The sequence below is a fragment of the Portunus trituberculatus genome, chromosome 16 (assembly GCF_017591435.1).
Source record: "Portunus trituberculatus isolate SZX2019 chromosome 16, ASM1759143v1, whole genome shotgun sequence".
Taxonomy (NCBI): domain Eukaryota; kingdom Metazoa; phylum Arthropoda; class Malacostraca; order Decapoda; family Portunidae; genus Portunus; species Portunus trituberculatus.
The window spans coordinates 2789868-2810359 of record NC_059270.1 but is presented as its reverse complement, the minus strand read 5'-3'; the positions used below and the strand labels follow the sequence as shown (position 1 = coordinate 2810359).

Here is a 20492-nt window from a genome sequence, read left to right as displayed (position 1 = left end):
AGGGATCTTTCACAGTGAGAGAAAGATTCGCTCAGCCAGTTCCAACGTGCGTACTGTATGCGTTGGTATCTTGTAATTTAGTCTTGCGAAACTGTTGCGATCAAAACTTAACAGTGGACTAAAAAGAATGGCTGGAATAATATTTCTCGTGACGTGGAGAGGTAAGAAGAGAACGTGAGGGATTGAGAGGCTATAACAGCAACAATAACAGCAATAATATCGACAGCAAAGATTATAACAGTAAAAAAATTAACTAAAGGACTGAGAGAGAAAACGTGACACGCTAAACAGGTGACAAATTAACACCTGAAACAACATATTAGCTATCTAGGAAGGCAGAGCAGAAGGAGAATTAGATAGAAAGATGAGAGTTGTGAGATTGGGGTGACCTGGAATAGATGAACAGCAGATGGAGATGAGTTGAAGATTTTGGTGAGCCTTTTGTCCTGCAGTAGATTTAAAGAAGATGATGATGATGATGATGATGATGATGATGATGTTGTTGTTGTTGTGGTGGTGGTGGTGGTGGTGATGGGGATGGTGGTGGTGACGGAAGTGATGGTAATGGTGATGATTACGACGATAAGGAGGAAGAGGAAGAGGAGAAGAAAGAGAAGAAAGAGGAGAAAACGGATATATATGTATGCATGTATGTATAAATGTATGTAAAGATGTGCTCGTACTGTTTTAGATAGCTAAGATAGATAGATATGCTTGTATGTATGAGTATATATTATGTAGTACGTATATCTATATGCTAATACAACCATACATATACCTACAGATTTCGCGAGGGCCGGGGCAGGATTACAGCTGTATGAAGGGGATGGGTGTCTGAACCGCTGCATTTTCACCTCTTACTACAGTCCAGTCTGCGGCACCGACTACATCACCTACCTTAACCCCTCCTCGCTGCGCTGCTGGAAGAGATGCCACTACCCAGGTGAGCTTCAGACCTCTACTCACTGTGGTATCACTATTCACTTCAGTTTCGTTCACAGATACTTCCTATATATGTATATTTTCTCAGGTTCAGCTTGGATTTCGTAATTGTTGTTCTCCATTGCGTTCAAGATTCCTGTTACCTTATGAATACAGTTGTAGGGAAATGTGAAGTAGCTAAGTCTTCATCAGATGTTTACTTAGCTTAGGTTAGGTTAGATTAAGTTAGGTTAGTTAAGTTAGGTTAGGTTTGGCTGGGTTGGGTTGGGTTGTGTTTGGTTTGGTTGGGTTAAGTTAGGTTAGATTAGGTTAGGTTAGGTTGGGTTGGGTTGTATTGTGCTTGAGTTGTGCTGGGCTTGCTTGAGCTGTGTTGGGCTGTGTTGGGTTGGGTTGGGTTGGGATTACTTACGATAGGAAATATTGGCTTAGGTTGGGTTGGCTTAAATTAAAAGACTTTCACCATAAGTGGAAAACATTACCTCTCCTACCATGGCTTGAAATTGTGATGATGCGTAACAGTTGTGATGCATGTGATGTAATAGTCGTGGTGAATATAGACGAGGCGTACCTGTATGTCACTCTAGGACCACCAAGTCACCCATGTAGTAAAAGATGCATGTGACAATGAGTAATCTTGAACTCCTGATGAAGATGCAAGATGTAGATAGCTTTGTCTAACTAGGATCAAACGAGGACATACTGGGAGTGAATGAAGGACCACGTGCCATCTACTCTTGCCTTCATTCCTGACAATACAAAAAGAATTCCAATTACATCCACTCATCACTTCATCTCCCAGGAAATTGTGAGAACCGCTTTCATCGTGTCCTTGCGTTACATCACTGGTCTGTGCGGACAACTTATTTTTTATTATTATCATTCTTTTACTCTTATAAGGATAATTCTACATTCAAAGCATCAGTCAGCATCAAAATTATAAAACATACCAGGTGATTTTTTTCTTATATTTCGACTCTACATTGATTAATTTCGTTCCTTGGGTGACATTCCAATATTTTACTAGTGTGTGTGTGTGTGTGTGTGTGTGTGTGTGTGTGTGTGTGTGTGTGTGTGTGTGTGTGTGTGTGTGTGTATGAGGATCGCATTGCACACCAGGGTAGGGATAGATTCACCTCCGATCATTTGAGTTATCTGTCCCTGAGAGCAAGAGTTTACCGACCAGCGGAGTGTGTAGGGAGGTTGACGCAAGGCTCTGCAGATTGACAACTTTTAGCTGCTCTGACTCGAGTTCCTGCATCGAAAAAAAATGACAGCAGACACCTAACCTTTATAACTACTTTGATGCATATGGTGGGCAGGAAAAGAGTGTTGTGTGTGGACCAAAAGCTCTATAGTTTATCAATACGCGGCGTCAGTTTTTTTTTATTCCATTTTATTTATTTATTTTTCTGGTAAGGACTGAAAGGATCATCACCGCACTGACAGAGGCCTCATCAAATGTCAACTGTGAGTGAGTGTGTGGTGTCAACGACCTACCTACCCTTTCCCAGTCCCTTCCACCCCACCCCCTCACCTCTAACTCGGCCATCGATCGTCTGTGTTATGTGGGATTTCAGAGATGACACACACACACACACACACACACACACACACACACACACACACACACACACACACACACGTTGGTAGCATTCACCGCAGACTTTTCCTCCCGGTTCCATGCCAACCTAAATATTTATGAGTTAATCCTTTGTATTTCTATTATCCATGGCTCGATTCTCATCATTTTCTCACCAGTTGTGTGTATGTAAATGATATATAAAGTTTTTAGTTTTGATTGGAACTACTGCAACTATTATTACTACTATAATAACTACTACTATTGTTACTACTGCTACTACTACTACTACTACTACTACAACTACTACTACTGATATCACGGCCATTCTTTCTCCTCCATCTTCTCCTCCTCTTTATTTCTTTTCCATACTCTTACTCATTAAAGCAGAACAGTGACTGATTGGTAGTGAAGACGCCTCTTTCTATCGCTCAGGAAAATCAATAGAAAGCTGAGACAGTTTATCTATTTCTCATTGCTTTAAGCCTTACTAATGATAATGATGACGGTATAGAAGTTACAAGATGAAATGTGATAGAGTTAGAAAAAATAGATAAGTTTACTGAATTTCAATTAAAGTGGTAGATGACTGGAAGGAAGTTAGCAGCCAGACTTTTAGTGGAGAGTTAATCCTTCAGTACTGAAATGTATTTTGTACCTTGAGTTTTGGGTGTGATTAAACGATCTTATTTGCATTAGAAAGTGTTTATGGAGGTCAGAAGATTAATGGCAAGAGCCTTCGCTATTTCAATCCGTCATGAGTTTTTGAAGCTGTATAAAATCACCAAATAGTAAGCAAAATGAATATGAAATCGCTTCCTGGTACTGAAGGAGTTAATAGGGAGCTTTATAAGATTATATTAATAAGTGAATAGGATAGACACAGATAAGTATGTTTTATATAGGGGTTGCCGCGTGTAAGACCTACAGGAATCTTACAGCTTATGTTCTTTTGTTAGAAAGAAAGAAAGTAAGGAAAGCTTTAAGAAGCCATCAGGCCTATACGTGAAAGTCAGTAAGAAACAAACGTACTAGTTTTCTTTAACGATTATCCTCATTCATAAATTTATCTAATCTTCTTTTTGAAATTTCCCACGCGGCACTAACAACCTGATTACTGAGGCTATTCATCTCATCCACCTCTCTATTTCAGAATCATTATCTTCATGGTTTTTTTCCAATTTAAGTTTATCAAGCTTGTTTTTTTTTTTTTTTATCCATTAGAAGAACTCTGCCAAGTTATCTCTTAACATACGCCTTTATAAAGTATGTAAATTTAATAACTTCAGTTTTTTTCGTAAGGATTTTTTTTTTCCATCTGTCTTGTATTGACTCTATCAGACGTATATTCTTCCTGTAGGTGTATTGCATAGATCAGAACTGCACAGCATGATCATGGTGATGTCTGACCAGTGCTAAATATAAGATTGATAATCGAGACTTCTATTCCTGACGTTCCTGAGGATGAATCATGAAATCTGCTTTATTTTATTTATGGCTTCCATGGATTGTTTATCTCTGAGGAAAATTTTAGTTATCAATCACTTCTAGATCTTTGCGTCCACAGTTCTTGTAGCATTTCTGATTTTGCCGTAACCACCAGCACAATTCTAAGGGAGGTGGACCACATACTTAGCAAACCTTGCCTGGCATCTTGCAGGGGAGACTACGTTAGAGTGGTACACGGCGTCACTCTATGCAGTCTTGGCCTTTCCTGACACATACTTCCGTTTGGACAAAGACTCATTTTCTCTGTTATCATGTCAACCAGTAACATTGCCATGATTATCACCTTCTTCATCTCCTTGTGAGTTATCATTTCCGCTAATTCCTTCAGCGAGGCGTGTATTAAATTCTTTTGCTCTTACTAAACGTGAATCACATGTTTTGAGCAGACTGATTTTTATGGTTTGTCAAGGTGGTAGACACACAACCACACTCTGAATGGAACTTTCTTTGTCTCACACAGAGCTGGCCGTGGCTCACTTCTCCACCTGCATTGACTGGATCACGGGCCAGAACCAGACGTAGGACGACGCTGATCCTGCCACTCTTCCCTCGACTCACCGGGACCACCATGGCTTTGGGATGACAGGTCGCCTCATCACCGTGTCTTGAAAGGCGTGTTCTGTGTTCACCTACGTCCACTTTAGCGACTTAATGGCAGCTTGCATCAACATTTTTTTTTTTTTGTGTGTGTGTGTAACCTCTTTGTTTCCGTCTAGTCTCTGAAGGTTCCTGCTTTTTCCTCCCTGGCACTGATACCGAGTTTTTATGTTCAGCATCAATTGGTGTGTTTTGAGGACCGCTGCGCTACACGTGGCGCTGATATTGAGTATCTGCTGCAGGGAAAAAATCTAAATACACGTATGTACAGTAGATGGCATGCTAATAGAGAGATATAAAGACAGTTTAAGGTAAAGGTAATGAAATCTGGTCTAATGTCAGTAAACATTCGGCAGTGCAAAAGTTCAGCATTTCATGTTTAGATGCAATCAGTGTTCCACCTGTGCAAAGAGTTCAATGGATTGTTTTTTTTTAGATGATCTTATTTATCATCTATGAAGTAACTTGTCAAGAGAGAGAGAGAGAGAGAGAGAGAGAGAGAGAGATTTTGTATGCTTTGCAGCATTAGTAATAATCTTAAAATTCGAAATTTGTGCAAGTTCGTATATATAATTTTAACAATTTGTTTGCACCATCTTCTTGATACAAAAAAAAAAAAAATAAATAAATGAAACTAAAAAAATAAGTAAAAATAAAAACTAAATGAAGAAAGTTTGTCCACACTTTATTGGGAATATTTGTCCTATGTGAAGAGTACAGAGATGTTATGTGTTTTGAGAATGAGCAGTAATCACCGCCTCTGGATGGTAATGCATGGCGACAAGCATTAAGCATTGCAGTGTGTGGATCGGTAAAGCAAGGCTGATGGACCAATAAACAATCAAGGGCGCACCCATACACACATTTTATTTAGCCTGAGAATTACGTAAATATACATGTCTGAAATCCCCTGGCTTGCTGTTTACGAGGTACGGAGAGGGAGGGGAAATAGAAAGACTTGTGTAATACTGTCAAAATGATGACGTCTGGCAGACCCGTCGAGGCGAGTAGCGGCCAGCAAGGGGAGGGGGGAGTCGAGTCAAAACTCAGTCAGTGTTGGTGGGAAGGTTGTACGGTGTGGGTGTGCGACGCTCCGCTTCTTTGGGCACAGCATGCGTACCCTACTGCCCTTGCTGCCCCACGCCGGCATCCTGCCACCCGCTGTGTGGTAGTCGCTATTGCAGTGAACCCGTGACTTGCACTTCACGTATAGTTGCAGTGAGTCATGCCTACCGGCTGTGTGGAGTATAGTATTGATTTGGTGCTTCCCGTGTTGATTTGTGTCTAGGGCAGCTGAGTTAAACCCCGAGCAGGTGGTGATGGTGGTGGAGGTGCTGCTCGAACACATGCTCCTCTAAGGTGGCCAGGAACCACTCACAAACCAGTGCCGGGGAGCGGGAAGCCATGGAGTTCGACCGTCAGTCCCTGGACGAGTGGGCTAAGGACAAGCCCCTCAGCATCCTTCAGTTGGACCCGGCCGACCGTGCAGTTCTCAAAATAGCAGGTAAACTGAACGTTTATTAATGGCCAGACAGAGGCAGTCTTTGGGGCTTGGCGGAGGAAGTCACGGCACTAGGGAAATGTAAACGTGAAGGGGCAGCCAGGTGCCAGCCCCCCAGCGCTGAGCAGCCCCACCCGGCGCCCGGCCACTGACGCCACCCGTGCGGCGCCGCAACACATGATTTTACTGAGTGCTTACAAACCAACACACCAGACGAGCCTCCTGGCTTGAATTACACCCGGGATATCGGCCATGTGATGCCCCACTCATCAGTGGTGGTGGTGCAAGTGCTTCATTTTGTTTATTTCTTTATGGCATGGTTGTCCCCTGAGTCCAAGCTTCATGTTTGCCTTTATTAATAAACAGTGAACAGTGTAGGTAGATTGGCCACTGTGCGCACACCATTCTGTCTGTCATCACACTACTATGCTGGAGAGGAGATGTTGATTCAGCCCAGTATTTATTTTTCGTGGTTCATTCGGAAATTCTTCACTAAACGTGCGCCATGATAAACATTAGACGTGACGCTTACCTGTTAGAATTATACACTGATTATGCATCATCAGTCACAGAGGCAATTAAATTGTGTTAAGTCGAGGCTTTGTTATACTACTACAAATAACAAATACTTCATATGGAAGGCAATGGTCGGGAATGTCCATGTTAGCTCATATATAGTGACGTGGTTCAGGGACAAACATTACAGTCTATCACGGACAAGCCTTGAGTACAGGCAGATAATATGCTGATGACTCCTTTGTAGCATTCTTCCCGCCAGGAAGAAACAAACGGTGGTGTACTTCCTCAGTATCGCTGCGGGTGAGTCAGTCATGCCAGCACATATAACGCAGGTGCCGGTGCTGCATTTACTGGTCATTCCCACGCGCCATCATACATACTCTGAAGCGCTCACGATGACCATTGTATGAAAGACTAGTAAGTGAGCGTCTCTTCATGCAGGGGAGCTTTGAACGGGACCAGGGCATTGGATGAAGATGGACATAAACACTGCAAATCCTTCATCGACAACATTCTGGCAACTAATAACTTCCCCTCGGCAGGGTTACCACTTAGCTGCATTATTATTGCGTGATATGATGGCAGATGCGTCGTGTATTATTAGCTGTCAAGTGGTATGAGTGTGTTTGATTTCAGATGTAAGCATTCCGAAAAGTGACAGTGGTAGGTGGGAGCATTCTGGAGCGTGTGGTGTTTGGCAGCTCTGTCGTTACACTCTTTACACCACATTGTCCCTCCTTCCTCTCCTCCCTCCCGCCCTCCCTTCTTCCTTCCTCCCTCCTTCTCCCTCTCCTCCCTCGCAACCGGTCTCGTGAGTGGGGCCTTATGACTATCTTAAGGACGCATGAGTGTCAGTTGATAGCTATTTTCAGTACGCATTCCTTCTTTTTTTTACATGCATATTTTGACGAAAGGTTTCCAAAAATACGTGGATTATTATAGGCACGAATTTTAGAGGGAATGAACCGTCTCTCGTAAGTTATTGGTAGGAGTGAATAATTGTAGGAGTGTACCATTACTCCCTACATAAAACGCTGGCTCTTACAGCTGAAGGAAACGTGAATGGGATATGATTAGTTCACCAGCAGTAGTAAGGGAAGGAAAGGGTAATGTAGCTGATCCTGGCCACCCTTGTCGGATCACGCGTGGTGGGGAAGAAGTGTCGTACCCGAATTGAAGAACGAATCATAATATTTGAGGTCAGTATTCAAAAACGCTTTGCTCTCTCACCACGATTATTTTCAAGAGACACAGATGAATAGCGGAGTTTTCAGGAGTGTTTCTTTAGTTAATAATGAAGAAATCTTGTCATTCTGCCTCTAGAACCGCAAAAACACCTTTAAAAACACATGTAAACTTAAATAAAGCCTTTTGAAATAGTGGAGGTGAGGTACAGCAGTGTTTGAGAATACAAGCCTTATACATGTTCCATCGTGTTGGCTGTATGACATTGTGGTTTATCTTGGTGCGGGGTTGTGGTGTCATGACGTCACTTGGTTCAGAATACTGGCTGGGTTGCGATGGATTTTTTTTGAGGTTGCCTTACATCACTGCTATGTTGACGGTGAACGCGCTCGCAGAAATGTAACTGCTTTCTGTGGAATAGGAGGAATGTTATCCTTTACTTCTCGACTATATTCCTACAACTTTAGTACTTTTGACCCTCTTCAGTACTAGAACGTATTTTTACCACGACTTTTGGATACATTTAGACGATTTTATTTACATTAGGAAGGGTCTGTGGAGGTCAGAAGATTAATGGTTAGAGTCTTCACTTTTCTAACCCTTCAGTACTAGAACGCAATTTTGCAATGAGTTTTGGATACATTTACACGATTTCATTTACATTAGGAATTGTCTGTGGAGGGCAGAAGATTAATGGTTAGATAAGTCTTCACTATTCTAACCCCTTCAGTACTAGAACGCAATTTTACCATGAGTTTTGGATACGATTAGACGATTTTATTTATATTAGGAAGAAACTATGGAGGATCAGAAGATTAATGGCTAGAGTCTTCAATATTTAAATCACCCACTTAAGTTTCTGAAGCTCTCTCTCTTCAAACTTTACAGCATTACATAATGTACATAGAAGTCACAATGGCTCGTAGTACACAGAAAGATTTGGTATGTTCGTTTACTCTCTCTCTCTCTCTCTCAGTTGTATTTCCAGTATTCCGAGGCCATTTTCATCTTCTAACTCGCATCCTCCTTCATTTCCCTCCTCCCTCTCCTTGCCTCCCGCCTCCCCTCCCCTTTGTCTGCCCCGCCACCACCACTTCCGGCAAACTGAGTAGAGATGCCTCAGGTGAGTCGGACGGTGGCCACAGGTTTACACTCCTCTCGCTCTGCTTCCTCCCTCCCGCCAACCAGCCAGCCAGCCAGTGCTCATTCAGTGCTCATCTCCACATGTCGCCCTCGTAAACGTCTTGCCGTCTAAACTGTGCTAGTTCTAATTGGGTTGTAATTAATGTAGAGGCTCTCTGGCTTTCATGGTTACTTTGATAGGCTGACGAGTATTATAGTAAGTGTTCTGGCCGTCTAGATTGTGCTACTGGTACCTGGTTTTAGTTGTTCTGGCTTTGATGGTTACTTTCATTGGTTGATGGGTATTATAGTAAGTGTTTAGTGTTGTGTAGCGGTTTTGAAAGGTGTTTTTTTTTCATTTTCAGTGGTAGTTTAGTAAGGGTATAGTTAGTTAGTGTTTGTGTTGGTGTGGGTTGTGGTACAGTGACTTTGCGAGGTGTTGTGGTTCAAGTGGTGGGTTTTTGGTGTGGTTTAGGTGTGTTTATTTGATTTTTGGTTTTATTTGTTTATTTATTTATTCATTTTATTGATTTATTTAGGTGGTTTTCATGATTTCATTTACAGTTCGACATCTACACACACACACACACACACACACACACACACACACACACACACACACACACACACACACACACACACACACACACACACACACACAGAGAGAGAGAGAGAGAGAGAGAGAGAGAGAGAGAGAGAGAGAGAGAGAGAGAGAGAACCCTGTTAATGAATGATCTTGGTGGTTTATGAAAATAGTCCTTACGTATAAAATAATATAAAAGTTTGAAATCAAAGGTTAGTTATATAATACGTTTAGTGATACACACGAAAGATATCTAGCTAAAGGCAGGTAGATAAAGTGTGTGAGTACTGAGTGTATATGGCTTCTTTTTTATGTAAGACGGGAAAACTGGCTAAGGTAACAAGAACAATAAGAAATAGGCCCATCTGTTCCTCTAGTTTGATAGAAATTATGCAGAAAATGAATGTAAGAAATCAAACCATGAAATTTATAAGTAGTGGTCGGATAGGTGGAGTGAAAAGATAAATGCAATGTTTGTATTATCTACCTTTCTGTATTTAGGACATGGTGTATTAGTGGAGAAGAAAGTTTTCTGTATTTAGGGCTTGAAATGAGAAGAAAGTGACATGACACCCTCGGAAAATAAATCCAAGACAAGAAAGAAAGAAAGATAAAAAGTACGTGGGATTGTTTAGAGTGAAGAGTGCGTTGTCAGGGGAAGAGCAGCGTGTGTGTGTGTGTGCGTTGGGGGAGTGGGTGCTCACGTCCTGGTGCAGCCTAGATCTTCAATCACCGGAAACACCACACTCGGAAACAATGTTCAGACGAGTCAGTGAGACAAGCGGAGAGTCAGCGGCGTGATGGAGTGTACATAGGTAGCTGTGGTGCTTGTAATGGGACGCTTCCTCTGGCTGGCTGGCGCTCCTCGCATTGCTGGGGGAAAAAAGTGATGTGATTGACTACATACAGGTGTCATTGTCGTGCGAATAAAAAAGAGAAAGAAAGAAGCATAGTAGGAAGTCCGGTTCTATGCTCCTGACTTCCGTAGTGTACAAAGCATTTTATTTTTTATTTATCGTGTTTTTCCTTGTTACTGTGTCTGTGACTAGGTGAATGGGTGGCAGACTACACAGCAACAAAGACGTGACGTGACGCGAGGTGTTGTACTGACCGTCATGTTTGTGTTGTCATGATGAAGCACTTAAGGTTCTGATGAGCGCGCGTTCAGTTGAGTTGAGTTGAGTTTACTTGATTTAGTTAGTTAGTTAGTTTTATTGACCAAAATATGCAGGTTTATAGTAAAGTGAAAGGTACAAAATTCACATTGGTCCAAATACAGAAATATACCTTTAAAAATAGATTAGAATGCCGTCACCTAAGTATTCTTTAACCCCTTCTGTACCATGACGCGTTTTCATATTCATTCTGTTTACTATTTGATGATTTTATACAGCTTCAGAAACTCATGTGGGGGATTAAAATAGTGAGGACTGTTGCCATTAATCCTCTGACCTCCATACACCCTTCTTACAGTTATGAGTCCAATTGTACACGAATTTCAATGTAAAGGTGTGTCGCAGTTTTGAAGGGGTTAAGATTAAGCGATGCGAAGGAACAAACATTAGTCAAACAGTCACTAGTGTTAGAAATATAGCTAATATAAGTAGATGGCTCAACATAACACAAAGGTGGGTACTAACTTACACACTGAGCGACACAACCAGCCAGTCAGGTGCAATCAATAGGGCATGGAAACTCGCCAGCCCAGTCTATTATTGATTTGTATTATCAAACATTTTCCTTCACTCCACTGTTTCTAAAGGCTTTTAATTAAGTTTACATGAATTTTTAAAGGTGTTTTTACGGTTCTAGAGGCAGAGTGACAAGATTTCTACATTATTTATTGGAGAAACACTCTAGAAAACCCCGCTAATCATCTCTATGGCCTTGGAAAATAGTCGTGGTGAGAGAGCAAAGTGTCTCTGAATACTTATTGCCTCACCACCGCCCGCCTCACCACATCGCCCCGCCAAACTCACTGACAGCCAGCATCGTTTGTCTGGCGCCCACTCACCTGGATAAATACTGAACTGAATGACTGTATCGGTTATCGTGGTGTCTGTCTGCTTGCACTCGACTCTTTTTCCTTCGTGTTCTGGTTCAAGGTTGTTTTATTCTCAGTTAAGTTTTGTGTTTTGGTGCGAGTAAGGAAGAGACTCGTGACTAAGAGATGCTTCATTATGTAATGCTGACGTGCTTGCCTAGGACTGTTTTGCGGCTTCATTGTGGAGGCTGTGGCTAAGGACGGTGCAACACACACACACACACACACACACACACACACACACACACACACACACACACACACACACACACACACACACACACACACACACACACACACACAGTACACTATACCGTATGGCTTCCCGTGCACGCTTCTCGCTGTGTACCAAAAGTTCATTATAACCTGTACCTACTTTTTTTTTGTATCCTGGACAGCATTTAAGCCCGTATTCAGAAACGCCTTCCCCTCTCACTACGACAAGTTTTCAAGGCCACAGAGACAACTAGCCGGGTTTTGAAGACAGTTTCTCCTTTTAATAAACTAGAAATCTTGTCAATCTATCACCAGAACTATAAAATACTCTTAAAAAACACGAGTATCTTCACATGCGGACTTTGGAGAGCAGTGATGGTGAGAGAGCAAAGCGTTTCAGAATACAGGCCTTTCTACCCCAGTGTTAGAGAATAGTTAAATAAGAGATGAATGACGCAGGCTGTGGTGGTGCTGGTGTGGACCGTTACGCAGCCAATTATGGGTTTATGCATTCACGGTGATGAGATGTGCCCGTGATGTAGTGTTATGGTGGTGGCAGGGGTGAAGTGTTGCAGCTTGGCGCACGGTACACCACCACCTGCCTGCCGCTATCATGGTGAGTGGTGTGGATGGTGTACACACAATGCTGTTTGGGATTGTTAAGCTGGTATGCAAATTGTGTATGCATTGTTCGAATTGTAGAGAGCACCGTGACAGCATAACATTGAGCTGCCAGTGAGCCAATGTATTCAGCTGTTGAGTGTGACAGCTTCGTATTGCATAAAGGTTTTAGTTAAAAGGCTTGTAATGACTTGACTTTCATAACTGAAGGCGATACATATACAAGTTTGCCTCTTTCCTTTAACCTCTTCCTCTTTAAATTTGTTCTGTGATGTGTATGTTACATTTATCACAATCGTGTTGAGATTAACCACTTAAGTACTGGGACGCATTTTTACCTTGAGTTTTGTGTAAGATTGGTTCATTTTATTGACATTAGGATGGGTCTATGGGGCTCAGGAGATTAATGGCCAGGGTCTTCACTATTTGAATCCCTCACATAAGTTTCTGAAGCTGTATAAAATCACCAAATAGTAAGCAGAATGAATATAAAAACGCGTCCTGGTACAGAAAGGTATAAGGTTACGGTTGTCTTGACTCTTCCATCTCCCAGGAAACCCTTTATACGAACACACTTTATACGAACACACTTTTTGCTTCTCTATTCTGGAATGACACGGTGCAGTTTCGAGGTATTTCTCAGCGATGATAGTGTTAACCCTTCAATACCATGACGCGTTCTCATATTAATCCTGCTTACTATTTGGTGATTTTACACAGCTTCAGAAACTTATGTGGGGGGATTGAAATAGTGAAGAGTGTGGCCATTAATCTTCTGACCTCCATAGACCCTTCCTAATGTCAATAAAATGGTCTAATCGTACACAAATCTCAAGGCAAAAATGTTTCCCAGTGTTGAATGGGTTAAGCAAGGGAATATCTGGTGCCTAGGTTCAGCTCCATTCACTCTCAAATATTTCACAGTTTGGCAGTTGTGTATTCTGGCAGCAGCTGGCGCGGCGCTGTACGAGAGGCTCCCATCAGACGCTTTCATCACGTGCTTGAGTGCTTGCTTGGCCCTCATGCTGACCCCCGCTGCTGCCTCCGTGCTCATGCTAGGAAAGCGTGTGTATTTGTACGGTCTATGTGTGTGTGTGTGTGTGTGTGTGTGTGTGTGTGTGGAAAGAAAGAATAGCAATAAAAGGGAGGAAGAAGGAAGGAAAAGACAGATAAATACTTCGTAAGTGAAAAATGAAAGACAAAAATGAAACGGCAACTTTGATGAAAGATGCCAATTAAAAACGAAAGAACGGACAAAAATACGTAGAAATTGTGATGTGAAGGAGAAAGAAAGCGAAGATGTGTGTGTGTGTGTGTGTGTGTGTGTGTGTGTGTGTGTGTGTGTGTGTGTGTGTGTGTGTGTGTGTGTGTGTGTGTGTTTACCGCTACCCCTTCACACACAAAACAACACAAAATTATAAAAAACAACAACTTACTTCTACACTCATAAAAGGAAAAATTATATGAAGCACTGTATGTCGAAGGAAGGAAGGAAGAAGAAAGAAAGAAAAATGTGTGTGTGTGTGTGTGTGTGTGTGTGTGTGTGTGTGTGTGTGTGTGTGTGTGTGTGTGTGTGTACAGCTACCCTTTCACACAACACAACACAAAATTAACAACGATCACTTCTATATGAGAAAAAATAGATGAAGGAAGGAAGGAGAAGAGAAAGCAAAAATGTGTGTTTGTATACCGCCAACCCTCCACTCGCAACACAATACAAAATAAAAATAAAATCACGAACTTCAATGAGACAAAATAAATGAAGCACTGTCTATCGAAGGAAGGAGGGGGAACGTAAAGAAGACCAGGATAGAACGAACAGCACAAATAAAAAGAGAGGCAAATTTCCTGACTCCGTTTAAGCCAATTTTTTTCCCTGCAATATCAGTGAAATTTCTCTAAAGATTCATACATTTCATTTTTTTCCACGCTGCTTTTAAAATGTCCTAGTCTTACACGTTTTCCTGGCCTCGTGGGAATCCTGCTGGCCGTCACAGGAAGTAGGATCCCGTGGGAGAGCGTGGTGCCGTCCCCTGCCTGTAGCTCACTGTTATGAAGGCTCACTGTGATGCAGGAATACAACTCGAGGATATACTGGTGGCTTCTATGTGTTTTAGGAGTATTGAACGAGTATTTACTGAAAGGTTTCCATGCTGTACGAATACAAGATACTCACTGAAAGGTTTCTTGTGTTGCAGGAATTAAAGGAAAGTATTTGTTGAAGAGTTTGGAGATATAGTCTATTTGTTGAAGATTTTAACCCATTCAGTACTGAGACGTATTTTTATTATGAATTGTTAGTGTGATTAGACGGTTTTATTGACATTAGCAATGGATGATGCTTTCACTCACCGCTGGGTTTACTTTCATGTTCCTGGTACATTTAAAAAAAAAAAAATTGTAGTAAATCATCAATTAATATGTAAGATACTTGATTATATAGTTTAGAAAATTTTGGTATGGTTTTGATAGGAACACAAGATCAAGTTGCAGTATCTTTTCTCGTAGTCAAGTCAAGCAGTGGCCAAGAGCATCGGTAGAGTGAGTGTTACCATGTTCGTGTTTCCTCAAGTGGCAAAATTTCTTAAGCTTCATATTTCAGTGACTTACGTTCAATAAAAGCAGAGTACTCTTAGTTTTTTTGTATAATGTAGAAAAGTATCAGTGACAGTAGTAATCGAGCAGTTTAAACCTTATTTTTATAGCCTTTTGGTACATTTTTGCTTAGTAAGATCGTTCAGGTTTGCTCAAAGATTGTAGTGAGTGTTATGTTGTCAGTAGCTACAGGAGGCAGAGGGACAGTAATGAAAAGGCAAGGTACTACTACTACTACTACTACTACTACTACTACTACTACTACTACTACTACTACTACTACTACTACTACTACAATGTACCCCAAAATATATAACAACTTCAGCACTGGTCATGACGCGTTTTCATATTCATTCTGCTTACTTTGGTGATTTCATACAACTTCAGAAACTCGTATGAGGATTAAAATAGTGAAGACTGTTGCCATTAATCTTCTGACCTCCATAGACCCTTCCTAATGTCAATAAAACGGTCTAATCGTATACAAATCTCAAGTAGAAATGTATCCCAGTATTGAAGAGATTAAATTTACACGTATTTTTAAGGCATTTTTACAGTTTTAGAGGCATAGTGACAAAATATCTACATTATTAATTGGAGAAACACTAGAAAACCCAGCTAGTCATCTCTGTGGCCTTGGAAAATTGTCGTGGAGTCGTGGTGAGAGAGCAAAGCATTTCTAAAGACAGACCTCATACTCACCAGGGCAAAGAAAACGTTATGAGCTGAGCAATACCGCGTCTGGTATATCGTGGCAGTGTAGTAGGCGTGGCGTTCCTCAGGTGTGGCATCCCTGGGTAAACAAACGAGGCCTGCAACCTGAGACCACCAAGTTCCTGCCTCGCTCGTGGGTATCAGAACTTGGATGGCTTTTTTTCACTGTTGTATTGATAAGCAACGCAGATCCTGGTCTTGATTTATATGGCGAGGCAGTGCAGAGGTGCGTGTTGGCCGTGAGGAGTCCTGAAATGCGTACAATAGTTGGGTAATTGATGTTTTAACTTTCCCCGTAATTAGAAGAAGTATTTCAAACCATCTGATATAAAATTGCTTGGTTATGAACGTAACAATATATGAATCGGGACGTTATCTCTCTCTCTCTCTCTCTCTCTCTCTCTCTCTCTCTCTCTCTCTCTCTCTCTCTCTCTCTCTCTCTCGATCCTGTTTCTTGATGTATTCTAACTATGGGTATCTCGAAACGAAGTGAATTTATAACATGACCTTCAATTTCCTAGTTTTATAGTAGTAGTAGTAGTAGTAGTAGTAGTAGTAGTAGTAGTAGTATTTGTAGAAGTAGAAGTAATAGTAGCAGCAGTTATAGGAACATCATCATCATCATCCACAACAACAACAACAACACCAACAACAACATTAATAATAACAAGGATATCACAGTGGTATTCTTGAGAACGCGTGACTCACTGTTTAAATACCACGAGGTCATTATCGTGTACAGTGAGGCTCCTCCTTGTATTATTTTTCCCTCAGTCTCTCCCTCTTGCCTTGTTCCTTTCTGTGCGTTCCCGGCAAGGTAGTGTTTGCGAGAGGCATCACGCTGGTATTTCCGGAGGCTCGTCACGCATGCAGGTTTCCTTGTCTGTCTGTTTTGTGTACGGGAAATGAGGGAAAGTATGCATCCCTTTATTTTTTCTATCCTGTCTGTCGTTCTAGTTGTGTTTTTTTTGTTTCTGTTTGTCTCTATTAATGTTTTGTGTAGTGTTAGGCCCCTTAGTTCCGGCACCATCTTTGTAGCAATCTTCTGTATCCTTTCCAGTCTTCTTATATCCTTTTTCTTCATATGTAAGGTCCTTTAGTCCCATTTCCTTCAGCTGTTCTTCAAATGTTAGGTCCTTTAGTCCCATTTCCTTCAGCCGTTCTTCATATGTTAGGTCCTTTAGTTCGACTTCAAAAACTATTGAGGGGTTGTAAGTAATGATGCTTTTAATCTCTCTCTCTCTCTCTCTCTCTCTCTCTCTCTCTCTCTCTCTCTCTCTCTCTCTGTCTCTGTCTCTGTCTCTCTCTCACGGCAAAAGTCACTCGGTCAGCCTGTGTTAGTGACATCAGGAATCACAGTCTTTACCCACGTTATTTGCTACATCAGCCCGTCTTGCCTTCGTCCGTGTTATTGGCTGGTGGTGAGTTACTGTGCTCTGAATATGTCCTATCGTTGAGAGGATTTTGATATGCAGGGTTCTAATATCAGTGAACTTCGGTATTTTGAGTAGATAAAGGTATTCTCTCTCTATTGGTGGGTCTGTCTCTCTCTGTCTCCTTCTCTCAACATTTTTTTTTTTTTAACTTAGTTTCAGAATTCGGTCTTCGGGTTTTGTGCAATTTTTATTTAATTTTACACGTGTGAATATTTGGAACCTCATGCTTTGTTGTCGGTACCTGAATGTAATGTAAATCTACTGGTGCTGGTGGTGGTGTTGGTAGTGGTGGCTGTGGTGGTGATGATGGCTGTGTGTATAAACTTCATCACTAAAGGCTGTCAGTATTGGACGGTCTCTCTGTCTGTCTGTCTGTGTGTTTCTCTGTCTCTGTCTGTCTCTCTCTCTCTCTCTCTCTCTCTCTCTCTCTCTCTCTCTCTCTCTCTCTCTCTCTCTCTCTCTCTCTCTCTCTCTCTCTCTCTCTCTCTCTCTCTCTCTCTCTCTCTCTCTTTCTCTGTACCGTTTCTGGCTCTCTATCCTGGTGATGACTTGGTGTGAGTGATGGTGTTGGTGATGGTGATAGAGGCAATGTGTAGATAACTCTCTTGGTGTTGGTGGGGCCTGTTTTCCAATACCTAGAATAATGAAAGCGCGTGGTATGTGAATTGATCTGGCTATCCACTGACTACCTCGCATTTCCACAATAGTTCAGGAGTGAAGCCAGCGCCAGTCAACCGGGAGTGGGCGAGAACCAGCACTGTGAACTTATGAACGTCACGAAAATCACATTCTTTTGAAAATTTGAAAAAAATATATATACACAACACTGGTATGTAATTGTGTCGTAATGAGGGACACTGAGGAGGAGGAGAGGGGGGGGAAGGTCTTCTCTACCACCACCATCACCACCACCTCCAGCGCAGCCACGTCACTGTTAGCCAGCCTGTGAGAGTCCGTCCCCTTTACACTCTTTATTAACCATTCCCGCTCGCCAGTCTGCACCTCTCGCTCTCTCCTGCTTGCTGAACACTGAACTAGGTGAGGAGTACTTGTTGATTCGTCTGGCCGGGGTGTGCATGAGGGCGGCGGCGGCGTGGCGGTAGGAGAGGGCTGGTGTAGCGAGGAGCAGGCCGCGTGGTTGGGGGGAATACACTGCCTCCGTGACTCCAGTATCCTCCCGGTCATGGTATGGTGGTAATGATCTGCCTGCCTGCGTCCATTATTTGTGGTACCATGCCTTCAGAGAGAGAGAGAGAGAGAGAGAGAGAGAGAGAGAGAGAGAGAGAGGAGAGGAGAGGGCTCGAAAGAAAAGAGAAAGTTGCCTCACGTTATAGATTTTTTCCCTGCATTGTGTAAAACTTTGGAACACGCTGCGGGAAACAAATGAGAGAGGGTTACCTGGCTAAGTCTCAGGTGAGTTTGCCGCGCAGTGTTGCAGAGATGGCAGAGGTATAGGCGGGGCTGACGGAGAAGTAGATGGAGAGTTGAGATACGGACGTTTTGCTTGGATGGTTTGAGAGTAAACAGACGCCGGGAACCCTGAAAGAAAGACTGCTGCCGATCTTTGTGTTGCAGATTAGTCTTGCGAGTACTATAGACCGTGGGCAGGGATGATTTCACGAGACTATCAGACACTACAGTTGTAAGTGAATGTAGTGCTAGTGGTTAGGAAGTCGCCACCTGCCTGTCCTGGAGGTAAAAGAGCACAACTGCCCCGTGAAGCAGATGAGGAGCGAGTATGGCAGTGCTGGCTGTCTGGCTGGCTGGTGGATAAAGGGACACGAGCAGCCGCAGCGCCTCCACAAGTTCCTGCTGTGTGGGTCTCGGCGTGTCCCGGAGCGTCGCCCGGGGCTACGGAAGGTCCCGCGGCCCGCCTGCAGGGTACAGAGGCCACACCACCTGGATAGGACTGTGACCCTTCAACCTTTTGTTCCCTTGTCTGTTTTTGTCTTTTCACACATCGTCTGCTCACCTTCGCGTCGCGGTCTTCCCTGTGTTCACCGTGAAATAGAGTAAGCTATACTTTTCTACCTCGTCATTTTACCAGGTGTTGGATTTGTTCCCACGGTGCTGGACACGCCGGTCACACGAGAGCGGTTGGCGTGGTTTTCCTTTCCTAAAAAAGAAAGAATGAGTGAAAAAAAACTGACTTCTCATTTTCCAAGGTCGGTGACATCTCAGTTGAACTTCCATGATTGTTAATTAGTTAGCAGTGCGTGGTGTGGAGGCAAGCCGGCGTGACTCATTGATTCCTGGCCATCGTGGTGCGTGGCGTGATTATTACAGGTGACATATACGGCTAATGGCGTGGAATTAGCTATTAGCGGTAATGGGTTTGGTGCCAGCGCCGTTATTCTCTTATCTATTGGTGGCCTTAATGGCTTGAACGGCATGCTAAAGTTAGATATCTCTCTCTCTCTCTCTCTCTCTCTCTCTCTCTCTCTCTCTCTCTCTCTCTCTCTCTCTCTCTCTCTCTCTCTCTCTCTCTCTCTCTCTCTCTCTCTCTCTCTCTCTCTCGGTCTTGGTCTTCACAATGTGGCCCTCGACCTTCCCCTCTCAGCGGGTTTTCTAGGGCCCGGGAAGACGGTATGAGATTGGTGCTATTAAGTTCTTGTCCGGGGCCAGAGTTCAAGTTCGCCGTAGGAAGCAAAACTAGTACATGCAGGTGTTTCCGGCGGGAGGGCTCGTCTGCTTCCTCTATCCAGCGTGTGTCAGTTCAGTTCCTTCCCCTTAGAGCTTCAGGCGAGGTGGCAAGGCAGTAGTGGGGCTCGGGCCGGGCAGGGGATAAGGAGTTCAGGTTATGGTGGCGTGGCAGGGTTTTTCAGCGCCGTGGTCTGCTCTGCGTGATCGTGTTACCGTCACATTCCTTTCCTGTCCCGGTCCAGTGGCCTGTCTGCCCTCGCCCTCCCTCGCTCACTACTTACTTGCCCGTCCTTCCTTCTCACTCGCCTCCTCTCGTTCGCTTTCTCTGTTTTTTTCTTTGATTTATTTTATCTTTTTCGTCGTCTGGTTTATGTTTGTGTGTATACATGTGTCGATTAACTGTGTGTGTGTGTGTGTGTGTGTGTGTGTGTGTGTGTGTGTGTGTGTGTGTGTGTGTGTGTGTGTGTGTGTGTGTGTGTGTGTGTGTGTGTGTTTTCTCTGTCTCTCCTTTAATCAACCTTTTAGAAAACTTATTATAACTCATATTTATTTGTACCTTTTTCTCATTTTAAGTGGAATTCTTACCGGTTTTCCTTCACCTCAAGCGTAGGCCTAAACATTTCCTGCCGCCTCTCGTACCCCGCAGCGAAACAGATCCTCGTCTCTCGTCCCTCCATCCCTGCAGC

The 20492-nt window shown here is 42.9% G+C and overlaps 1 protein-coding gene across 4 annotated transcripts in view; it reads left to right on the top strand.

Moving 5' to 3' along the window:
• The window catches only part of LOC123504415, a 302984-nt gene that overhangs the window by 3283 nt on the left and 279209 nt on the right, over nt 1–20492 (top strand). For all 4 annotated transcript variants that reach the window (XM_045254925.1, XM_045254926.1, XM_045254924.1 and 1 more), the window contains exons 3-4: nt 785–943; nt 4491–6131. In XM_045254925.1, the coding sequence (XP_045110860.1) occupies nt 785–943; nt 4491–4552 (221 nt within the window). In that variant the 3' untranslated portion in view covers nt 4553–6131. The remainder of the gene's footprint in view (nt 1–784; nt 944–4490; nt 6132–20492) is intronic.